Below are 18,715 nucleotides of genomic sequence, written 5' to 3' on the forward strand. Positions count from 1 at the left end.
GATGAAGTGAAGAGAAAAGAGGGGGAAAAAAAAACCTTTGTTTTCAGTGGCTAAAAAGAGATTTATTGAGTAATGCTTCGTAAAACTGATAAACCATGGAGAGATCCTCAACCATACCAAAACTGTTAACTTTATATCCAGAGGGGGTCATTCTTCCTCACGCCCTTTCACTAATGTTTTTTTTTTCAACAGACATAGTTTGAATATAAAATGTCATACACAGAACTTGACACGAAATTATTGGGCATGGTTTAAATGACAAGTGTGTCCTCCTTACAATCGTAGGTCCCCAGGTGCTTCGTGTCTACTACACAAATACAAATGATTGTAGTCTTTCAACCCTTACGCTACGGAGCCCTCCACTGGCAATCCTATCCAAATCAATTTTATAGCTGGGGGATAATGCTGCTGACGATCTATCGCGGGGTACTCCGTTTTTGAGCTTCGTTACTTTGCACAGCGATCAAGGCTCTGAGCGTTTCTCGTCTTAGAATTAAATGATTCCTTCATTCATCGCTCATGTTCCTGCATTTGCGGCTAACAGAAAAAAAAAACTAGCAATTACTTCAGTGTCGTGACCATTTTACGGTGCGCGTTTTTGGCAAATAGCTCAACTAGATAATTTGAGGCAGCGAAAATCATTCTAGTGCAAGATTCCATTTAGTGCACGCGCAATGGATGCTCATATGCTCGGTTAAACCATAATATAGGATGCTTGCATGAAAAAACCTGAAGGAGCACTCAAGTGACATTTTATTAAAGATCGATGTGGTATGAAGACCTAGGTAAAGCAGCAATATCCTGCAAGCAATTTCACAGCGGGCGGAAATCCGCCACCTGGCTTCAGCGGAACTCTGGGAGAACAATCCTTCATCACGTATAGCTTAGATGCAGGACAGCACCATTCACTCCCCAATTTCTTTATAGTGGCGAAACGTTTTTCATTTATTTAACCCTTCTTTTCTTTCCTACATCATTACATACTCTTTTATGCCCTGCCGTATTAACATAGCTTCAGGGAAGACTAAAGAAAAGAGATTTTTCATTTAGAAAATCGCTGGGAACTTGCTTGTGGGAACTTTAAAAAAGATTTCACACAATCCTTAGCCAGCGCAACGATAGTGCTGGAAACAAAACACCTTCAATTGAGGTTCGTTCGTGGCAAAAAAAAATAATGAAAACCCTCTTAATGATTTCTTCACGACGAAAATGCCACAGTATATTGTTTGTTACTTTCACTGCCTACATTGTAATTCTGATGGCTTTCCGGCTATTATATTTGGTGACCCTCGCCATCAATATCTATGTAGACATAAAAACAAAGGACCACTTAGACACTGATATGCGGCCTCCCTATCTATGAGCTCTAGCCAGACGGACAACAATTAGGGTGGGCGAGTAAAAAGGAATGAAAAATAATAGCGCCCGGCCCGCACCGCTTAGAGCAGAACGGGCTTAAGCAGACAGATAGCAGGCCGCGCACCTCCTCCACACATAAAGCATCATTTCCCGCCAAGCACCGCATGAAACAATATTTTCCCGCCATTCTCACATCACGCCACCGTTTCTCGCCGAAACCAGCTGGAACCAAATTTTCCCGTCCTTTTTACATCTCACCTCTTTTTGTGCCAAAACTGCAAATCCACCAACTATGCCATCTGATACCGATTTAGGTGGGTCAAAAGCCTAATTTTGGGGGGTGGGCTAACCACCAAATTTCGGGGGTGGGCCAACTGCGAAATTTCGGGAACGGGACAGCTGCCGAATTTTGTTTGTGGACCAAGTGAGAAATTTTGGTGTCCTTCGGATTCAAAAATTTGACGGTGCTCTCCGTCAACTAACAAGTTTTAGGAGTCCTTCCAAATTGAATATTTCTTCACGTTTCCGATCGGTTCGTGCGAGTTCTTGTGACCCCGATGACCTTAATTCCCAAATGACGAACCATTGAATTTTTTAAAGGCGAAACTGGTTGCTTTTTGTAAGACGACAACCTAAATGGTATCGCATTAAAAATGTGGGTCGAAATATATAAACTGCAGGGAACGTAATCTCTGCAGCGTTTCAGGAGCTATACAGGCGATCTGTAGTATTTCCACCTCGAGTCGTTTTAAGAAATAGTGTACTACAATGAACAAAAGCTTAAGTATATAACTTTGGCAGCCAGCAGCACTGCAACCGTATCGCTCAACGTGCTATTTTTATGACCGCTGATGACTGGTTGAAATCCGTGCCTATTATTCGTTTTTTTTTTTCGCATTGTGATGCATAATGGTCGAGAACTAACTTTGTTCCTGCCCGAAAGACGCTTATGCATTAATTCAATCATGAGTCCCTAAAGGCCATGTGAGAATCTTAGGTGGGAAGCTTCCAAGAGTGTGAAAGGAGATGGCGTATGCTGCCGGGAACGCAACTGGCTAACCATTGTAAAGGCCTCGAGAGTTTACACCTGCCGAGCTAAAATACCGGTCCTTTAGCCCGCCGTTACCGCAAATGACACGTGCTTCAATTCCTGTTCTGCATATAAGCAAATTACGAAATCAAAACGTCATATTAAAGAAAAGAGGCCCAACATTCCACCCGAGTGACAGTTATAGGCTTCACATTCAAGGTCCTAAGCCTAGAGCAGCCTTGATGCTTGTCTGTCCAGAGTAGCGCAATATTCAATACCTTAGCGAAAATGATTAATGTGATTTCGCAGCATACCAGCGGCGGAGTAGAGTGTGGGCAGCCAATCGGAGATGTGCATCAGTTGTGACGATACCCTGGGGCTGTTCTTCAGCAGCGGGCTCCACACGAAGGCAGCGCAGCGGATCCCGCCTTCCCACAGCGTGGCCTTCGAGCCCCGTAGTGGCCAGTTGAATCCAAAGTTCGGATTTCCGGTGCCGTAAGGATGACCGCCGTTGTCCGAACTGAACACCAGCACAACGTTCTCTAGCATACCGGCATCCTCCAGCACTTCGAAGAGCACTCCGACTGATTGGTCCAGGGCGTCTACCATTCCTTTGGAGTAAACAAAAAAAAGAAACGCATTACACGTTGTTGCCGGCTATGTAATATGCTCCAAAATGTTTTTGAAAAAGCATGTAATATCTTAGTTAAACGTAGTTTTTTAATGTGTGTAGGTTGTGGCAGGGTGTATGAGCTAAATAATCTACTTAAAATACGAAGGCATGCCCCTTCGACATAATAATTTTGTTGCCGAAGTTTGGGGATAAGTAACCAGCACAGTTCTTCAGCACATTAAGGGAATGAAAAATGGGCAAATACTCTTCCGTTCACTTTCGTAGCAAACTGCCTTCTACGCACGGTGGATATAACCTTATGTTGCATGCTGATGTTTAGCTTTGCCTTTTCTTTGTAAGCCGTTTTGAAGCCGGAAACAAAAGAGGGTCAATTTCTTTGAGCTGGTACTGTTTGAAAGTGGCACGTAAAACTGATTCTTGATGGACGCTTTGAGTAGAAACACGAATACTTAGTAGCTCCGCAACGAAAATTGAAGATTGACAGTAAGCGTTATAACACTTCCTGCAAGCTCGCACAGTTAGGCTTCTTTTACGCACTGAAATACCGCCTCTTTTTAGTTTGCCCCTAGTATGTGTTATCGCCTTTTTAGTTTGCCCCTAGTATGTGTTATCGCCACAGTAACGTTTTTGTCGAATGGTACTAGACGGGAACAACGTAACATCGTGCCCTCTCTGCGAAATCCACTACCTTGTGCGGCACTGCATTAATTAAAAATATCATTCTCTCCAACCGCTGCACAGTCTGGCATGACAGAGGTCTTTCAACGCGTTCAGAATTCTCTTTCTTTCTAAAAAACACTTTTTCATTCGGTGCACCCTGTGGTAATTTTTATAGTGTTAGTTTTTTCTCGCTAATCTGCATCTTATCTAGCTGTTCGATGTAGCAGCAATCGCTGCGAGTGTATTGAAATTAAGTCTGATCAAAAACTATTTGGTTGCTAGAGACGTGCTCTGATATACGTCGACATTTTGGGCTGTTGAAACAATCATGCCCCTATTTTCTGAGTGAGTATTTGTGAGCGCGAGTGCAATGTTGTTGAATAAACATTTAATCGTTTTCCAGAACAGAAAACTAACACCACTAATTTAAACAGTTAAATAAAACGTCTTTTTTAACTGGTCCATAGTCTTTAATCACAGTCAAGCTGTATGGTTTAACGCTGCGGCCTCCTAATGCACTTGAGCCATCAACAGGTAGATGAGAGTTGACCAACTACAAAAGCGATTCCAACTACAGCCAATAATTTTTCCCGGAGAGAAATTTAAACAGGCCATCTCAAAACGCATTTTGGTCAAAGAAATCTTGTGAAGCTTAGCTTAGACGGATACTTGACTGTATGCATATACGTCTGGGCAAAGAACATCAACTCAATCAGCTGACCTCTTTGGATGCTCCATGCCTTTGCACTGTCCTTACTCACCTGCGTAGACCGTTCTCTTTGGGTCCCCTATGTATTTAAACTTGGCAACGTTTTCTTCGGGAGCCTGCTGTAGGTGTGGCTCGTAGGCACTGTGAACAGCTTGGTGGGCCATGAGCAAGAACATCGGCTGCAGGCAAAGTTAGTGAAAAGGTTGCGGACGGTTGTGCTTTGAGATTATATCTCTTGAGCACCGCTTGAGATCATCGTGCTACCGAATAAAAGCACAAAGTGCCTACAAATGCAAAGTATTTCGGTTTCTCCCATGGTGAAGAAGGAGAGCTGTAGTTCTATTTAACTGCTATGCAACTATAGCAGTTGAGGGCCCCACTGCGTTTAGAATGAAGAGCTGGCCGTTTATAGTCGACAGTATTATAACTTCTTATATATTCAAAACGGGAATATGCTCATCCCAGCAGTGTATGACATTTTTACTCTCGGCGAGTGTTGAGATGATGGCAGGGGAGACACACTATTTAACATATGCCACTGGGTCACGTATAGACTCAGGTTAATCTGATCTGATCTGTTCGCGCCGCAGATGGAATTCGATGAAGACGGTGAAGTGCAATGCACAGCGTGAAAGTGTGATGCAGTCTAAGACGAACGAGGTTTGAGCGTCTGCGACAATTGCATAGGGCTGTCGTGCACTGACCAGCGAAGCTTATGTGTTCGCGCCGCCGCGGTTTCAATACCCAGTCGCGGCAACATTCATTTTATTTCTGCAGCTTAGCCAAGGTCAACCACAAGGTCAAGCTTCGCACAAACTTCGTCGTTGCATTTGACTGTGTGAAGTAGTGCTTTCGCGCAAAAATATGTTCCAGTAAAACCATGAATTGCCAGCGAAAGCCACACAGCTTTACGCGGGTTTCGGTGGCTGCTGTGCTCCCATCAGTCGTATGGACAGCGCCACCAGGTCGATAATATTTTAGCAATGAGCCGGTTTCTTTGCGTGTGCACTTCCTCTGTGCTCCGAGACCGGGGGAAGACGACGAAGTGTTTCTACGCCAGAACGCCATTCCTTCACTTCTACAGTTTCTAGTGGACGATATTATTGTGGAGGCACTGTTCCTTTTCTTCATGACGGCGACAGAAGTGGACGCTGTTGCACTTGCTGCGGAACTCGATGGGTCAGCTGCTGATGCCCAGAGGAAACGCCTTGGTCTCCAGGGCGGCGCAAGCAGCCAGGCTATCGTCGTGTACTTGACCAGCATCGATGTGTCCTCGGCCTCTCGACCCGTCCTGTCCTCCGTCCTCTCCTTCAGCTTGCCACTTTAAAGCACGGGAGCCAAAATGACTGGCGAAGCAGGGATGGTTGTCGTAAACATGCTTTGGCAGTACCTAGCTTAGGTGTGCACGTCCTCAGTGAGCATGCAGGTATTGCGCACCCAAAGTCTCGTGCCTATTGCTAATGCAGGACAAGAACCAGCTCCGGTTCAAGCCCCAGACCGGCAAGTGATTTGGCCATCGCTCTCGAAGCACTGCACGCCACCAGTGATGGAGCACGTACTGCGCACCCAGCAGCTGAGCCTAGTGCTGGTCGCACACTAGACCACGAACCGACCCACGTCGGTGACGAGCAACCAATTGCAGTGCTGAGGACTTATATGAACACCATGGGTGTGCAGCTTTCCAGCCTGCGCACAGCTGCATAAAAATGCACTCCAGGTGCTGGATGTGTTCATTCTAGTCCTTAAAGTTCTTGAGTAAATGGAAAAATGGCTCCCCGGTCTCATCTTTCCCAGAAGTCGGAATGTCTGACTTTGCATTCAAATTATGAATCCCAATGCCAAGCAGCCTCTCTTCACGGTGAAACATCTGCGCTGTGTGACTGCTATGCGTTTAGCGATGAAGGGTGGTCACTCTAAAGTACAGAGGTCTCAGTGCTCGGCAACCGTTAGTGTGTGCAGGTGACAGCTGCGGCAGCCTGTTGGTTTCAGCGCAGATGTCATTGCTTGCTGTGCTTACGCTGTACCACATTTCTGTACTTCTTTTTTTCCTTTTACGCCACCTCATCTCTCTCCCCCACTGCATGGTATCCGACTGGAACAACCTTCTTGTTAACCTCCCTACATGTCTTCTACCACATTTTCTCCTTCTGTCTTTTGTCCTTTCCAACCGTATCGTCGTCTGGACGGAGCAGACTTGTGCTCAATACACAGAAAGCCATGTTTGTGCACGCGTGACAGAAGACATGGCTGTGTATGAAAGAGAGTGTAATGTGTTTGTGTTAAACGAGTATTTGTAGCTTTCGTACGGCGAGATAGACCAGCCCTGGCTTTGTGGGAAACCGGTAGGAGTGGGCTTCGAGCTTTGTTAGCTGTGGCTGTGTAGCGTTAGTTGCCCTTTATTTTCGTATGCAAATCTTGTCTGTGCCGTTGCTGAAGCTTTTTGTCTAGTTTTCTGTATTCCGAACCGACTGTGGGCCGTCCCCCCGTCAGCACTGAAAACGAAACTTCTGCGACGTTCTCTACCGCCGAGACGTGAAAATCGGAGAAGAGAAGAAATACCTGTCTGCTTACTAATGTACCCCGAACGCCGGTACAGGAAGAGACCTCCTAACCTTCGATGGATCTCTCTTCTCGATGAGGGACGCGGCGTGTTCTGTAAACCGTGTTGTGGCGTAAGTGTCGTCTTCCAGCTTCAGAGGCTCAGTATTGTTCCAAAAGTCAAGACCGCTGCGCCCTTCCTGAAAGCAGAGATGAGTCGTCATTAATTAAGTGCCATAAAAGGAAAGTTCCTTTTGGCGGAGGCATTTAACTGCGCTTGGATAGAAGCTCCACGAAACTCTGATAGGTGGCGTGTCGGAAGTTCCAACCTTACGTATCCTACTAAATTGCTTTAATCTGTTCACGGCTCTCCATCAAGGCAGGGAAAGGAGCCTAGACGTTTTAGCATGTACTATCATGAGCAGTATGAGCAGAAACACAGGAGGGTGTGCCCGATAGCCTCGAACCCTACTCATCGTAATACGCGGCGGCCACTTTCAGAAACGAAGTGGAAAGGGAGGTGCATTCTTCCATTCCTCAGAAGTAGGCAACACAGTAGAACACTTTCCACAATGCTGCGAAAAGCGGCTGGCGTGCGTCGTCACAAGGAAAGTTTGAGGCTGCAACGCGCTGCAGTGTTCCTGCTTATGATAGCACACTGCACGTGAATACAGCAACGATATCCAGTAAAATATTTGGATGCACTCGCAAAGTGCATGAACTAAGACCATGGTGTGTTAGCGAAGGCGATATTCACTTTTCTGCGTAGCGGTTCGAACGAGGGCGCCTTGGGCTTTTTGAACAAAGCCTCACAACTCGTGTAACTGAATAAAGCTTCATAATATGGCTGAGAGATGTGCGTTGGGAAATTCGATTGATAATGTTAGCCTAACTTCTGCGCCAATATTCAGAGCCCGTTTCTGCACGGCTTTTATTCGTTGGCAGCACGGCTTCTACTATCGCGCATACGACTTTTCAAGCGTTTTGTCGAAGCGTCTAAAGCTGTCTTCACAAAGTCAGTGATGCTAGGGATATTTGAAATCCTTGCTGGAGAGAATGGTAGGATTATATTATGCCTAAAAAAAAAGGATCCCCTTTTAAAAGAAGAAAGAAGCGTGGACTTTGCGAAGTTCTATGGTGCGCCTAGGAGGCACTACGGGGGGCTGGAACTGTTCTCGTCTCTCATGTGGGTGGAATGTTTTAGTAGAGAACACTCTACCAGAATTTTTGTTGTGAGCGCGGCTTCAGATGAGAAAGAAAATAAGTAACTGCGCTTAATTGTTTTATTGAAGAGTGGGGCTGAAATTCTGGGAGCGTGTAATTGCGAATATATATGAGCGAATATATGAGCGTTACATGAGCGAATTCTTGCTTTCGAAGCTTTATGGTTGTTTTTTATTTTGAATGGTGGGCTTCGATAAATAACCACAACAATCTTCTGATTTTTATGTGTAGTAAAACTTATTGCCTGTGTGAAAGCGTTAGGCACTCTGATTCAAAAGGACGGGCAGATTTTGTTTGGTTTTTTTCACATTTTTCACCGCTAGCTACTTCCGTCTAACGTGACTCCAATGAATGCTGACAGAATAGCGCGGTGATGTTGACGTCAATGAGTTGCGTACAGACTCTGCTTGCTATCTTCTGAAAGCGCCGTCTCGACGTAAATACAAATAACGCGTAATCGACGAAAATAACACTTGGAAACTTGCTATTCACCCAGGGCAGTATTGCAGCTTATAGCCGCCCCTGCAAGATATTTCGTATGTAATGTTAAGCTGCTGCATACGTAACGTCTCTACTCTATCGAAAAAATTGGCTCTGTAACGCATGCTCCTCGAAAACTTGTGATAAAGCATTACAGTTATGGGACATCTGATTGAGCTCACGAAACTATCGAAATGAATTATAATTAGGAAGAGTGAAAAGGTGCCTCATTATACCAACCCATTGCATGACATGACGATAGTAGTCATTGAAGCCATTGTAGAAGCCAAAAAAAGTGTCGAATCCTCGTTTTGTGGGCGTGTTGTTGAAGCTTTTGTAGCCTAGGTGCCACTGTGTAGAAAAAAGAATGCTTTAAAAGTCAAAGGTATCACTGCTCGCTGAGAGGATGCTGATGTTCCGAATCGTATTAATGTGTACGAAAGATTTTATAGTTTTAAGGTAATATTCGATACTTTTACCCACAATACTTTCTGTTTAAAATAAAATAAATAAATAAAATTTTGAAAAATACCGCAACTCTTTTTCAATAGCTATTTCCTTTATTTTTAGATCCAAAACTAATGCCGATGTTTACACCATAGAAAAAATTGTCTTACGTCTATGTGCCTAGAGCGAGCGCTCCTCCTCTACAACGCAGCACTCTCTAGCGCGAGCGCTCCATCATGCGGCACTGCCCGCACATCTTCTCATCGTCATAATCACCATCAGTGTCAGAACACCCACTGCATGGCAAAGGCCTCTTCCCATGCCTCTCCAATTAACCCCGCCCTGTGCCAGTTGCGGCCGCCCTATTCCCGCAAACTCCTTACTCTCATCCGCCCACCTGACTTGCTCCCATCCCCTGCTCCGATGGTTCTTACCCGAGCAAAATCATCTCTTGTGCGTCTGCAGCTGGCTTAGAGCGAGGGCTCCGTCCCGCACCTCTGCCCGCTTATCCTCGCTTTCTGGGCTGCACTAAACCAGAGGTTCTGGCACAAGCAAAATAGGGCATATTCAAAATTCCGCAAGTGCGCTTTCCCACATAACTATTTTGCCAATAACAAGATGGCCGACTTCGCTATAAAGAAACTACATGGGCTACAGGACATGCGCTAAAGGTGTGGATAGAATGTAAGAAACGTATTTTCGAAGAATCAAACAAAACACTAGTCTTTCTTGCTTTGTTTCAGCTGGAAACGCATGGTCAGCCATCTTGTTTTGGGCAACATTGTTATGCGGGAAAGCGCAGTTGCGGAATTTTGAATATCCCCTATTGTCTTTTGCGCGAAAAAAAAAAACAAACGGAAATTGAATCAGGCATCACGTGTGTCCCTCAGTTCAATCGTTTATGCATGTTCATGTCGAATATTCTCGGCCGAAAATTTTGAAAATTGTAATAGTGTAAGATAGTGTCATGGAAATGTTGAAGGTAATGATACATTCTTCTGATATGTAGCAAAATCTTTATTTTAACGTGTTTCCATCTATCGTATAGGGCAGTTAAGGCTGCCATAGAAAACCAATGGGGAACGCTTTTTATGATAGCCGCGGTGGCTCAGTGGTTATGGTGCTCGGCTGCTGACCCAAAAGACGCGGGTTCAATCCTGGCCGCGGCGGTTGAATTTCTGTGGTGGAGAAATTCTAGACGCCCGTGTACTGTGCGATGTCAGTGCACGTTAAAGAACCCCAGGTGGTCGAAATTTCCGGAGCCCTCCACTACGGCGTCTCTCATAGCCTGAGTCGCTTTGGGACGTTAAACCCCATAAACCAAACCAACCAAAGCAAAAACGGCAGTAGAAGGAAAAGTAAAATACTGCCGTCGGATGATCTCTTGGTATATTAATCGTTGTAGTGAAATCTTACATTATATTAAAATATGGCGGTAATAAATGGGTTCCAGCTCAAAAATGCTTTTGTACAAAATTTCTAGGATTGGGAGTAAAAACTATTAGTCAAACTAAAAAAAAACTGTGCTTTCGTTCTGAATCGAATGTTGTAAACATTCTTTCTTGCTCTCCCCATCAACCGGCTCATCTGTGAGGGACCACATTTTAGTGTTAACGAAATTTATGTATTGTTAATATTTCTGTACTTAAATATTTCAAGGGGAGGGAAAAGAACACAATACAACCCAATAACCTGCATCACAATTTTACATTCTTGCGCGAGTCCGGCACCCGGAAAGCAAGTCAGATTAGTTTTGACAACGCGTTATTTCTCGAGCTGGCCACCCAATCAGTTATTTTGGCTTAGGCAGCATCCTACTTAGGGACCTCGTTGTGTTACGCTCTTTACCATCATGGTCAGAAACTGCCGTTAGAATTTAGTTAAGAAAAAATATCAGTGGTCTGTGCTTAAAGAAGCTATCTACGCGATGTTCGAGTAAGATATAATCTGTTGCATTGTGAACTACATAGATCTCTTTCTACATATGTTGCAGGTAATGATACCTTTCTTAGCTCCCGATATGACGCACTAATTTACCTTTCCTACGATATGAGTCTCATATCCGAGGTCCCTGAAATGTTGAGGCATGACCTTGAAATCGGTGGGCAAGCTACTCGCCGATGCCGGAAGGAGGGCGTTGTGAATGCCTGCACGATAAAAAACACATAGCATCATCATGAAACATAAACTTTCTGCTTCGGATTCTTTTTGTCGCATCTGTGTCTTAAGTGTTATTATCCCTTTCGGCAAAATCATAGTATATTTAGCCCCAGTCAATCAGTTTGCCTCATTTTACGCGCAGTTTAAGATTATTGGAAAAAGGTATCTACTACCGACATATCTAACTGCCGACATCAGATCTACGATTAGAGATACCAAACAGCTTATTATAGCTGATGTCGCAGAGAAGAGTAAAATGAAGTATTACTCCAACGCAACCGGCAGTTTCCTTTCCGCTGACTTTGTTCTCAAAGTGTTATTAAATTTACTCAACCTAATGCAGGCTGCCTACCATGGTGGGTTGGATATAATCCGGTCATAAGCGATGCTCTTGAAGGTGTACACTCTGGCTGGGCGTAGTAGTTGTAGAGCAGAACTCCCGTGCTCGCCAGGGAGTCGAGATTGGGCGTCGGAATCTGCGCCGACCCATACAAGCTGGTGTCAGCCCATCCCTGCATTGAGCAGCATTATTATTTCAAGGACTGATGTGGTAAGTGAAGAAGCCAGGCGGCAGTTGTAAGAAATAGGTGAGAAACTTTTTTGATCATCAGCAATAGGAAACACTTCATGCTGGTGATTAGGGTTGCCGTCGCAGTCGGTATCAAGTAGGGTCTCGCAGAAGAACACATGGAAATAATACATTGACTCAAACTCATTCTCATACTTGCATCCTAAAACGCCCCAAAATTTTCCCGCCTTCACTTGCTTGCAATATCAGTATTTAATGTTGGCAGGAGATTGAATCTTTAAAGTGATTTACACATGGCTTCCTACTTTTTTTTTATTATGAGTCGTCATTCTAGCGTATTAGATTTCAGAATTGTTCCCACCTGACCCAGCGTTTTGTATAGTAGGTTTTATGAGTTTTACATTCCAAAGCGGCTCAGGCTATGAGGCGCACAATTTTGTATAGTTGATGTTGTGATTAGTTCGTTGCTTTGGGGTGTGGTTGCACTTGCTCAGTGTGTTCTCTTGTTCCTCGTCGACTCTTCTTGTCCACATTTTTGTGGGTCTCCACAAGTCACGCCTATATTTCGAGATTCGGAGTCGTAAGCCTCTTTATTGCTGCAATATGTCTTTACTGAGTGCTGATGTGCGGTCACAAGTTTTTTTTTACCACAACAGATGCGGAAGACACCCTCCTTAAAAAGTAAGATGTGATAATTCCAAAACACCGGGTTAGGAGGGCTTTGGTGAAAGGCCAGCTTATATTTCAGGTAAAATAAAATGATTCATTATAGATCAAGTCATGCAGGGTATCTTGCACAGGGCGATGTTTTTTTTTTTGCAGTAGTGGGCAGTCGGTTAGCAAACCAAAAGTTTAGAAAATTCCAGGAAATTTGAGCCAACTTCGGAAGCGAAATCTGTTCACGTGAGACGACTACGAAACAAAATTGATGCTTTCTACAGTGACTGCTTTTTGCACGCAGTAAGGCCATTTCCTGACACTTGTTCGCACAAAAGGAACGCAAACGCTTTTAAGCATTTTGTTAATAACGCGTAACGTTTCCCCTCAAAGATACAGATCGAAAACAATTAAATGTGAAATGAAAAAAGAGACGCGTCTAGAAAAACAGTAGCAAATTTAGCTTCCATATACATTACACGTGCACTAAACATTTCTTTATACAATCTTCCACTATATGAGGTGGTTCGACTTTTCTAAAGTGAAAATTTTCAGCCGAATTCAGGGTTGAGGTTCCTACGACTTCTATTATTTGTAGGACGCCACAGTTGCGATGATGTGTACAACACCTGCGTATTTAAAGAAATTTTTGAGGGTTGCACTAATAAGAAAAAATGTTGCTAATTAAACAGAGCTTCCCGCCGACGCTTCTCACCCCATTTACTTTGGAAAATACATATTTTACGGTCACAAAAACACGTGTTCTCAAACATTGTGTTAGGAAAACTGAAGATCTATTGTTGTTTTCAGGTGAAGGAGACACTAACATTCAGTGGTGTCCACCAAAAAAAAGGGAAAGAAAAACATCCCTAACTCCTTCGACACTGCCCTGCAAAAGGCAGTGAGCAAGCTAAAGAACGGAAATGAAAGGCCGGATTTGAGGGCTTATGATTGGACACTGAATTCCTCAGCACGTATGGGCAATACCCGTAGCCTAGAAGGAGCTGCAGCTAGGGCCCAGCCCAACCACAGGTAAACTTTTGTTACTCAAATATGTGCGAGAGGAATAGAGAAGATCAAGCGCATCTTCCTGGTGTATAGCTGCACGTGAGCGGATGCACTATTTGCTTGTTTTGCTTTGCATTTGTACAGTTTTTAAACGCCAAGTGGGCGCTTTGGATGCAAACGTATGAAACGGCATAGTTTTCGCTCACCAGGTCGTCGGCCAAGATCATCACAATGTGTGGTCGAGAAGAGTTCGTAGCGGATGCGGCAGCCAGGACTCCCGCCGCCACGATCAGCGTCAGAGCCATTTCGTGAAGATGGGCGGAACCTGCAAGCTTTAAACTTATCGTCGTGAATGCACCGAAGTTACGATGCGCGGACAGCAGTTTTCAACACGAAGCAGTTTGTAGATGTAAGATAACGTCCCGGTAATAATATAAAATTGTTTTATTCTGCCTTCAAGATATTTGGCTCAGATTTGGTTTCGTCTGCAATGGCGCTGTTGCTGACAATTGCAGGAGGCTGCCGATATCTGCTGTAGGTGAAGCCTTTCAATGTTTCTCAGCCTCACTAATCCTCATTTTCTGTATAAATGACGCTGCAAAACTTAAGCTGCAATGTGAGGACGACCTGCTTCAAGCCCAACACTTAGAACCAGTGCAGGGAAGCAGAATAAACAAAACGCCGAGAGACGCCTTGATCCGGCCGTCATCCCTGCGATTATTTAGGCATAGAGATAAAAAAGCGACAAGTCGCGTTCAGCGGCACCTCAAGATTTACAGAGACGAGGAAACTCTGACCACCACGGCAGAAGTCCTCTTGATAAGTGAGGACGTGAACAGGAATAAAAATCAATTTATGATAAAATCCACATGACTTTATTTGTTTCAGCTACGCCCCGGTTCAAAATATCTGCACCACATTGCATTTAAGGACGACCCTCTCGTGAGTTTTTCTCCTGTGGCGCGTGATTGAGCCCTTTAATGAGCAGCCTTCACAGTAGGTGATGGATGAAGCAATGCCTTAGTCGCTGAAATCAAGCGATTTCGAAATTAAGGACTGCTTTTAATTATCCCTGCATGAGCATATCACCTGATGACTGTCCTCTATGAAGACGCGATACGCCTAAAATAGCCTTTCAGGCACGCAGTTTTAGCAACTAAGCTTATAATTAACGCAGTGTACCTTGCATGGACAACGCTAAATATTTTTGAAAGGACATTCATAATTACCCTACAATGAGCTCAACTATTGTTAACCCAAATAATATTAATTTCTCTAAAATCTGGCAAGCTTGGCGCTCCGAAGATTTCGTTAAATCTGAATTTGGTAACTTCAGCTGAAATGGTGCCATGACTAGTTTGGGAGGCCATCTATGAAAACTTTTTAGTACAAACATATGAAACTTACTGCCAAACACTTTACGGAGCAGAAAAAAGCACTGCGTAAAATTCAGGAAAGCACATGAAGATAAAAAGTTGAACAGGGATTTAAAAAAGCAAGCCAATTTTCAATTTTCTATTATTTTTTCCGGAATTATGCAATATGAAAACATTCATAAGCATTAAAGCTTGGGTCATAATACTGCCAGCAGATACATCAGGTGTAGCGAGACCGTTCCGTAAAAATAAAGAGCTCTTATATCCGCCTAGTACTGCCTTTGGCGCATCATTTTGTGCGCTTGCGTGAAGACATGAGTAAAGAGGCGCTGTGGCTAAGAACAATCGTTGCAAAGTTCACAGGTAAAGAGAACAGCGTGTATTTGAGAATAAACGGGGGGTACTGATAGTCCAGTGGTAGAAATTGACTCGCGCTTAGCATGCAATAGGGAGAGCACCTCACCGACGCAATGGCAGGCCTTTGTTGGAGGCCTATGTTAGTGGGTTTCAAGAGAAAGGATACGCAACCGACATTGGCCTAAATATGCGGCGATAAGAAAAAGATGTACTAAGATAGGTGGCCAACATCTGGGCTTCACAATGGTAATTTTTCTCTTCACTTCTACCGGACGTTACCTGCCTTATGATGATGCTTCTGACAATGCTGAATGAAAAGAATCTGTTGCTGGCGTATGAGTTAATCAGGGTAAGTGTCATGGCAAAGCTTACTAAAAAAAAAAGAAGCCATTTTTGTGGATTAATAGGTGAACTACACGACCCACGAACACTTTGACATCCTCAGCCGCTTTTTTTTTTCATAGTTGCTTCGTTCAGCTTGAGTTTAAGTTCCAATAACTACTACCTTTCAGCTCCTGGATTACTTGTTGGGCAGAACGTTCAATCAGCTGGTCACAAAAGCTTACGACATCTCTCCATCCAGATAAAAAAAAAATGCGCAGGAGTGAAGAACTAAATGGCACATAAAGTACGAACGCTTCCCTCCCCCGAGTGTTCTTCGTCTTATTCTCGCTGTGGATTTTAAACCGAAAATGCTTTCGTAGCCTGGATACTTCTGATTTTTTTCCGCACCTCGTTCATTCCTTTCATTCTCACCGCTCGCTCTCGATCCACGCTCCTAAGTAGGTGTCATAAAGCCGTCGCTGCATGTCTACGCAGCTAGTTCACCAAAACCTCTCTGCAATACTCAACGTCACCTGTTTTCACACGGAACTGACCAACGGCTGCGGAGTATGGCACACACAGCAGATTGTATTGTAATAGGCCAATGCTTATTGGTCGGCCCCCGGGCGGGCGTCAGTTAGCAGCACATTACAAGCAGCGCGACAGCTGAGACAGTTAAGCACGATTTTGAATTAACAACAGAAAAACGAGGAGTGTATTTGGGCTACTTGCACGTCCAGCGCGCCAAGAAAAGTAAACGTCCTACACCTGCTTTCCTGGGAGTAAATAGAGAACGGGCGGGACACGGCTGGTGCAGCTGCCGGCGTCGGTCCCTCACATTGACGGAGTACGGGTCGCAAGGCGCAAGCGAAACCAAATCATCACTGAACCTCCACTCGACTGGTTCAAAACCGAGCGCCAAGCCGGATGTTATCTTCGGCGTAGCAGCGCGCACACACGTATTGCCCAACGCGCACCTGCGCTAGTACCATTTCTCCTTTTGTGTGTAATGTATTGTGCACATCATCAACAACATCGCCAGCTGCTGATTGCCAGCGCTCCTGGAGAGATGTGATCGTTTCAGCCTGCTCTATCTGCTAAGTATGGCTGGCCAATGGCTTTATTGTACACAATCGCCCGATTTCGCTCTCCTTTTCCTGAACTCCCAGCGGCAATTGTATCTATGGGTCATTGCCCTCCGAACACAGGCGTAGCTTACTTCGACATTTTTCAAGCCATCTCAGTTCCACTTGTGCAGTGCTGATTCCGAATGGTGTTACATAGGGGTGCGTGAAGCATTTCACAAATATGAAGAGTTTTTTTTTTTCTTTAAATGTTAGCGCCTGTATTCGCGGACAGCCACCGAACTATACGCTGGACTGTGCATATCTTTTATCTAGAATAGAGGCAGACAGATGAATTGCTAAAATATTACGCTATTACGCTTTCTTTACCTGAAAAATAGCTTCTCTAGACACTTGCCTCTATTTTCTTATTGCGCAATCCTCAGAGCTTTCGCCCCTTTTCTATTACGCATCTGTCTGTAGAAGGTAAATAATTGTTATTCTAAACTGTCCTCTTTTTTTTTTCAGCTCTACCTGTATGACGGCCTTTTTTTGCCACAAGTTCATTTAATCACAAGTAGGACTTAACTGCTGAATCATCTCAATATCAACACGAGTAATAAGCATCATAGAGCCAGAAGGCAGAATTCTGCATGTTTCACGAGATATGCTTCATGTCTTCATGAAAATCAGACGAAGACAATGAGCTCAGCTATGGTATAATTTTGCGGTATTATCCTGCGTTGTTTCACGGTGTAGTGTTTTCGGTTGCTACTCAGGTTCAGGTTGTTTGCCACCTCCTGTAAAGATTTATTGTAGTTGAACATCAAAAAGACAATACAGTTTATTGTGTGCGACTAATGTTAAAGTTGTCAGCAAAAGAACAATGCACAAGAAAATGAATGCTAGGAGCTGACCCCGGGCTACAGACGCCGTGCGTCATGCCTATTGAGCGCAGAACTCCACGAGAGAGAGAGAAAGGAATTTTAATGAGGGAAAGGTGGAGAGGTCGGCCGGTGGTAACATGGCCCTGGCCTGCTACTCCACAAACTCCACGAGTTTACTTAAGGCGTCTCAGCTCTTAGGTAAGCACTGGGTAAACATGGACTATTTCAGCCAAAATGTTCTGTGACAGCTCCCTAGTGCAAGAATCTACGGCCGTATTCCGGAGCACAGCTTTTCTAGAGGCCAGTAGCTATTTGGCATGCTCTATGTTGCGTACCGTAGCCACAACATTGCACGTCTAACCATGCTCATTTAGGAGCAAGTCGATCATACAGCTCGATTTTTCACCACATGAGAAAATGAAAGAAAATAAACTGTCCCGAGACCATCTGAAGTATCTCTTTGTTCCCATCGGTGACGCCTGACTTCCAACATTTTTGTCTGGCCGCTGATGCGACCCAGAATGTCGCTTTTGCGACACACACCGCCTTTCAAAGCATCAAGATTCCGTTAAAAATATAGCACAAAGTGGAATGATTTGACCCGACCAATATTACTCAGTTCGATCCCACGTAGAACAATGAGTAACATAACAAACTCTAGGAAGTTGTATTTACCGGATGAGGGTTGCAATTTAAGCAGTTGCCTGGCAAGGGATGACTACTACCTAGGAGCGCTGCTAGCGACGACCTGCGAAGGATAGAGAACGTCGTTGTCCTTCGGATCAATTCGCATTAAGGTTTAGCGTTGAAACCCTCAGGTTGGTTTATAAAGACTGCACATTTAATGTCCTGCCTACCATCTGTATGCAGAGAAGGAGGAAAAACCCAGTCATTGTGAACAAAATCTTTTTTAAACGGTAAGAGCAACTTCTGTATATATTCTAAGTTTTCACTATAACCAAATATCCAGAGATTTCCCCTATGTGGGCTAGAATTTTTTGCTTTTAACGTTTATGCCATTGTAAAAAGCGTTCCCCATTGATTTTCCATCCCAGTCTTAACTGCTCCACGCGAGCGATAGAAAAATTTTGTAAGAAAGATTTTGCTACGCATCGAGAGAATGAACCATTGCCTTCAATCTTTCCGTAACAGTACCTTAAAACATTTCAATACTGAAAATTTTTGTATAAGAATGCTAGGGATGAGAACAATACACTGCCATTATTTTTAGCCATCTGTTTCTACGCTGCAGATATTCGATATATTTATCTG

At 44.1% G+C, this 18,715-nt stretch overlaps 1 protein-coding gene across 5 annotated transcripts in view; it reads right to left on the reverse strand.

Moving 5' to 3' along the window:
* LOC149343086 (arylsulfatase B-like) overlaps positions 1–18,715 on the reverse strand; it is a 374,108-nt gene that overhangs the window by 3,638 nt on the left and 351,755 nt on the right. For 4 of the 5 annotated variants that reach the window (XM_089545602.1, XM_089545604.1, XM_089545605.1 and 1 more), the window contains 7 exons: positions 13,642–13,767; positions 11,594–11,753; positions 11,119–11,228; positions 8,875–8,985; positions 7,005–7,130; positions 4,445–4,571; positions 2,704–3,000 (listed from right to left, as the gene is read on the reverse strand). In XM_089545602.1, coding sequence (XP_089401728.1) covers positions 2,704–3,000; positions 4,445–4,571; positions 7,005–7,130; positions 8,875–8,985; positions 11,119–11,228; positions 11,594–11,753; positions 13,642–13,767 — 1,057 coding nt within the window. Of the gene's footprint in view, positions 1–2,703; positions 3,001–4,444; positions 4,572–7,004; positions 7,131–8,874; positions 8,986–11,118; positions 11,229–11,593; positions 11,754–13,641; positions 13,768–16,260; positions 16,383–18,715 lie in introns of those variants that run through there. The other variant, XM_089545606.1, reaches the window with a different exon arrangement.

Source organism: Amblyomma mixtum, chromosome 5 (genome assembly GCF_055824585.1).
Source record: "Amblyomma mixtum isolate Tamu chromosome 5, ASM5582458v1, whole genome shotgun sequence".
NCBI classification, from domain to species: Eukaryota; Metazoa; Arthropoda; class Arachnida; order Ixodida; family Ixodidae; genus Amblyomma; species Amblyomma mixtum.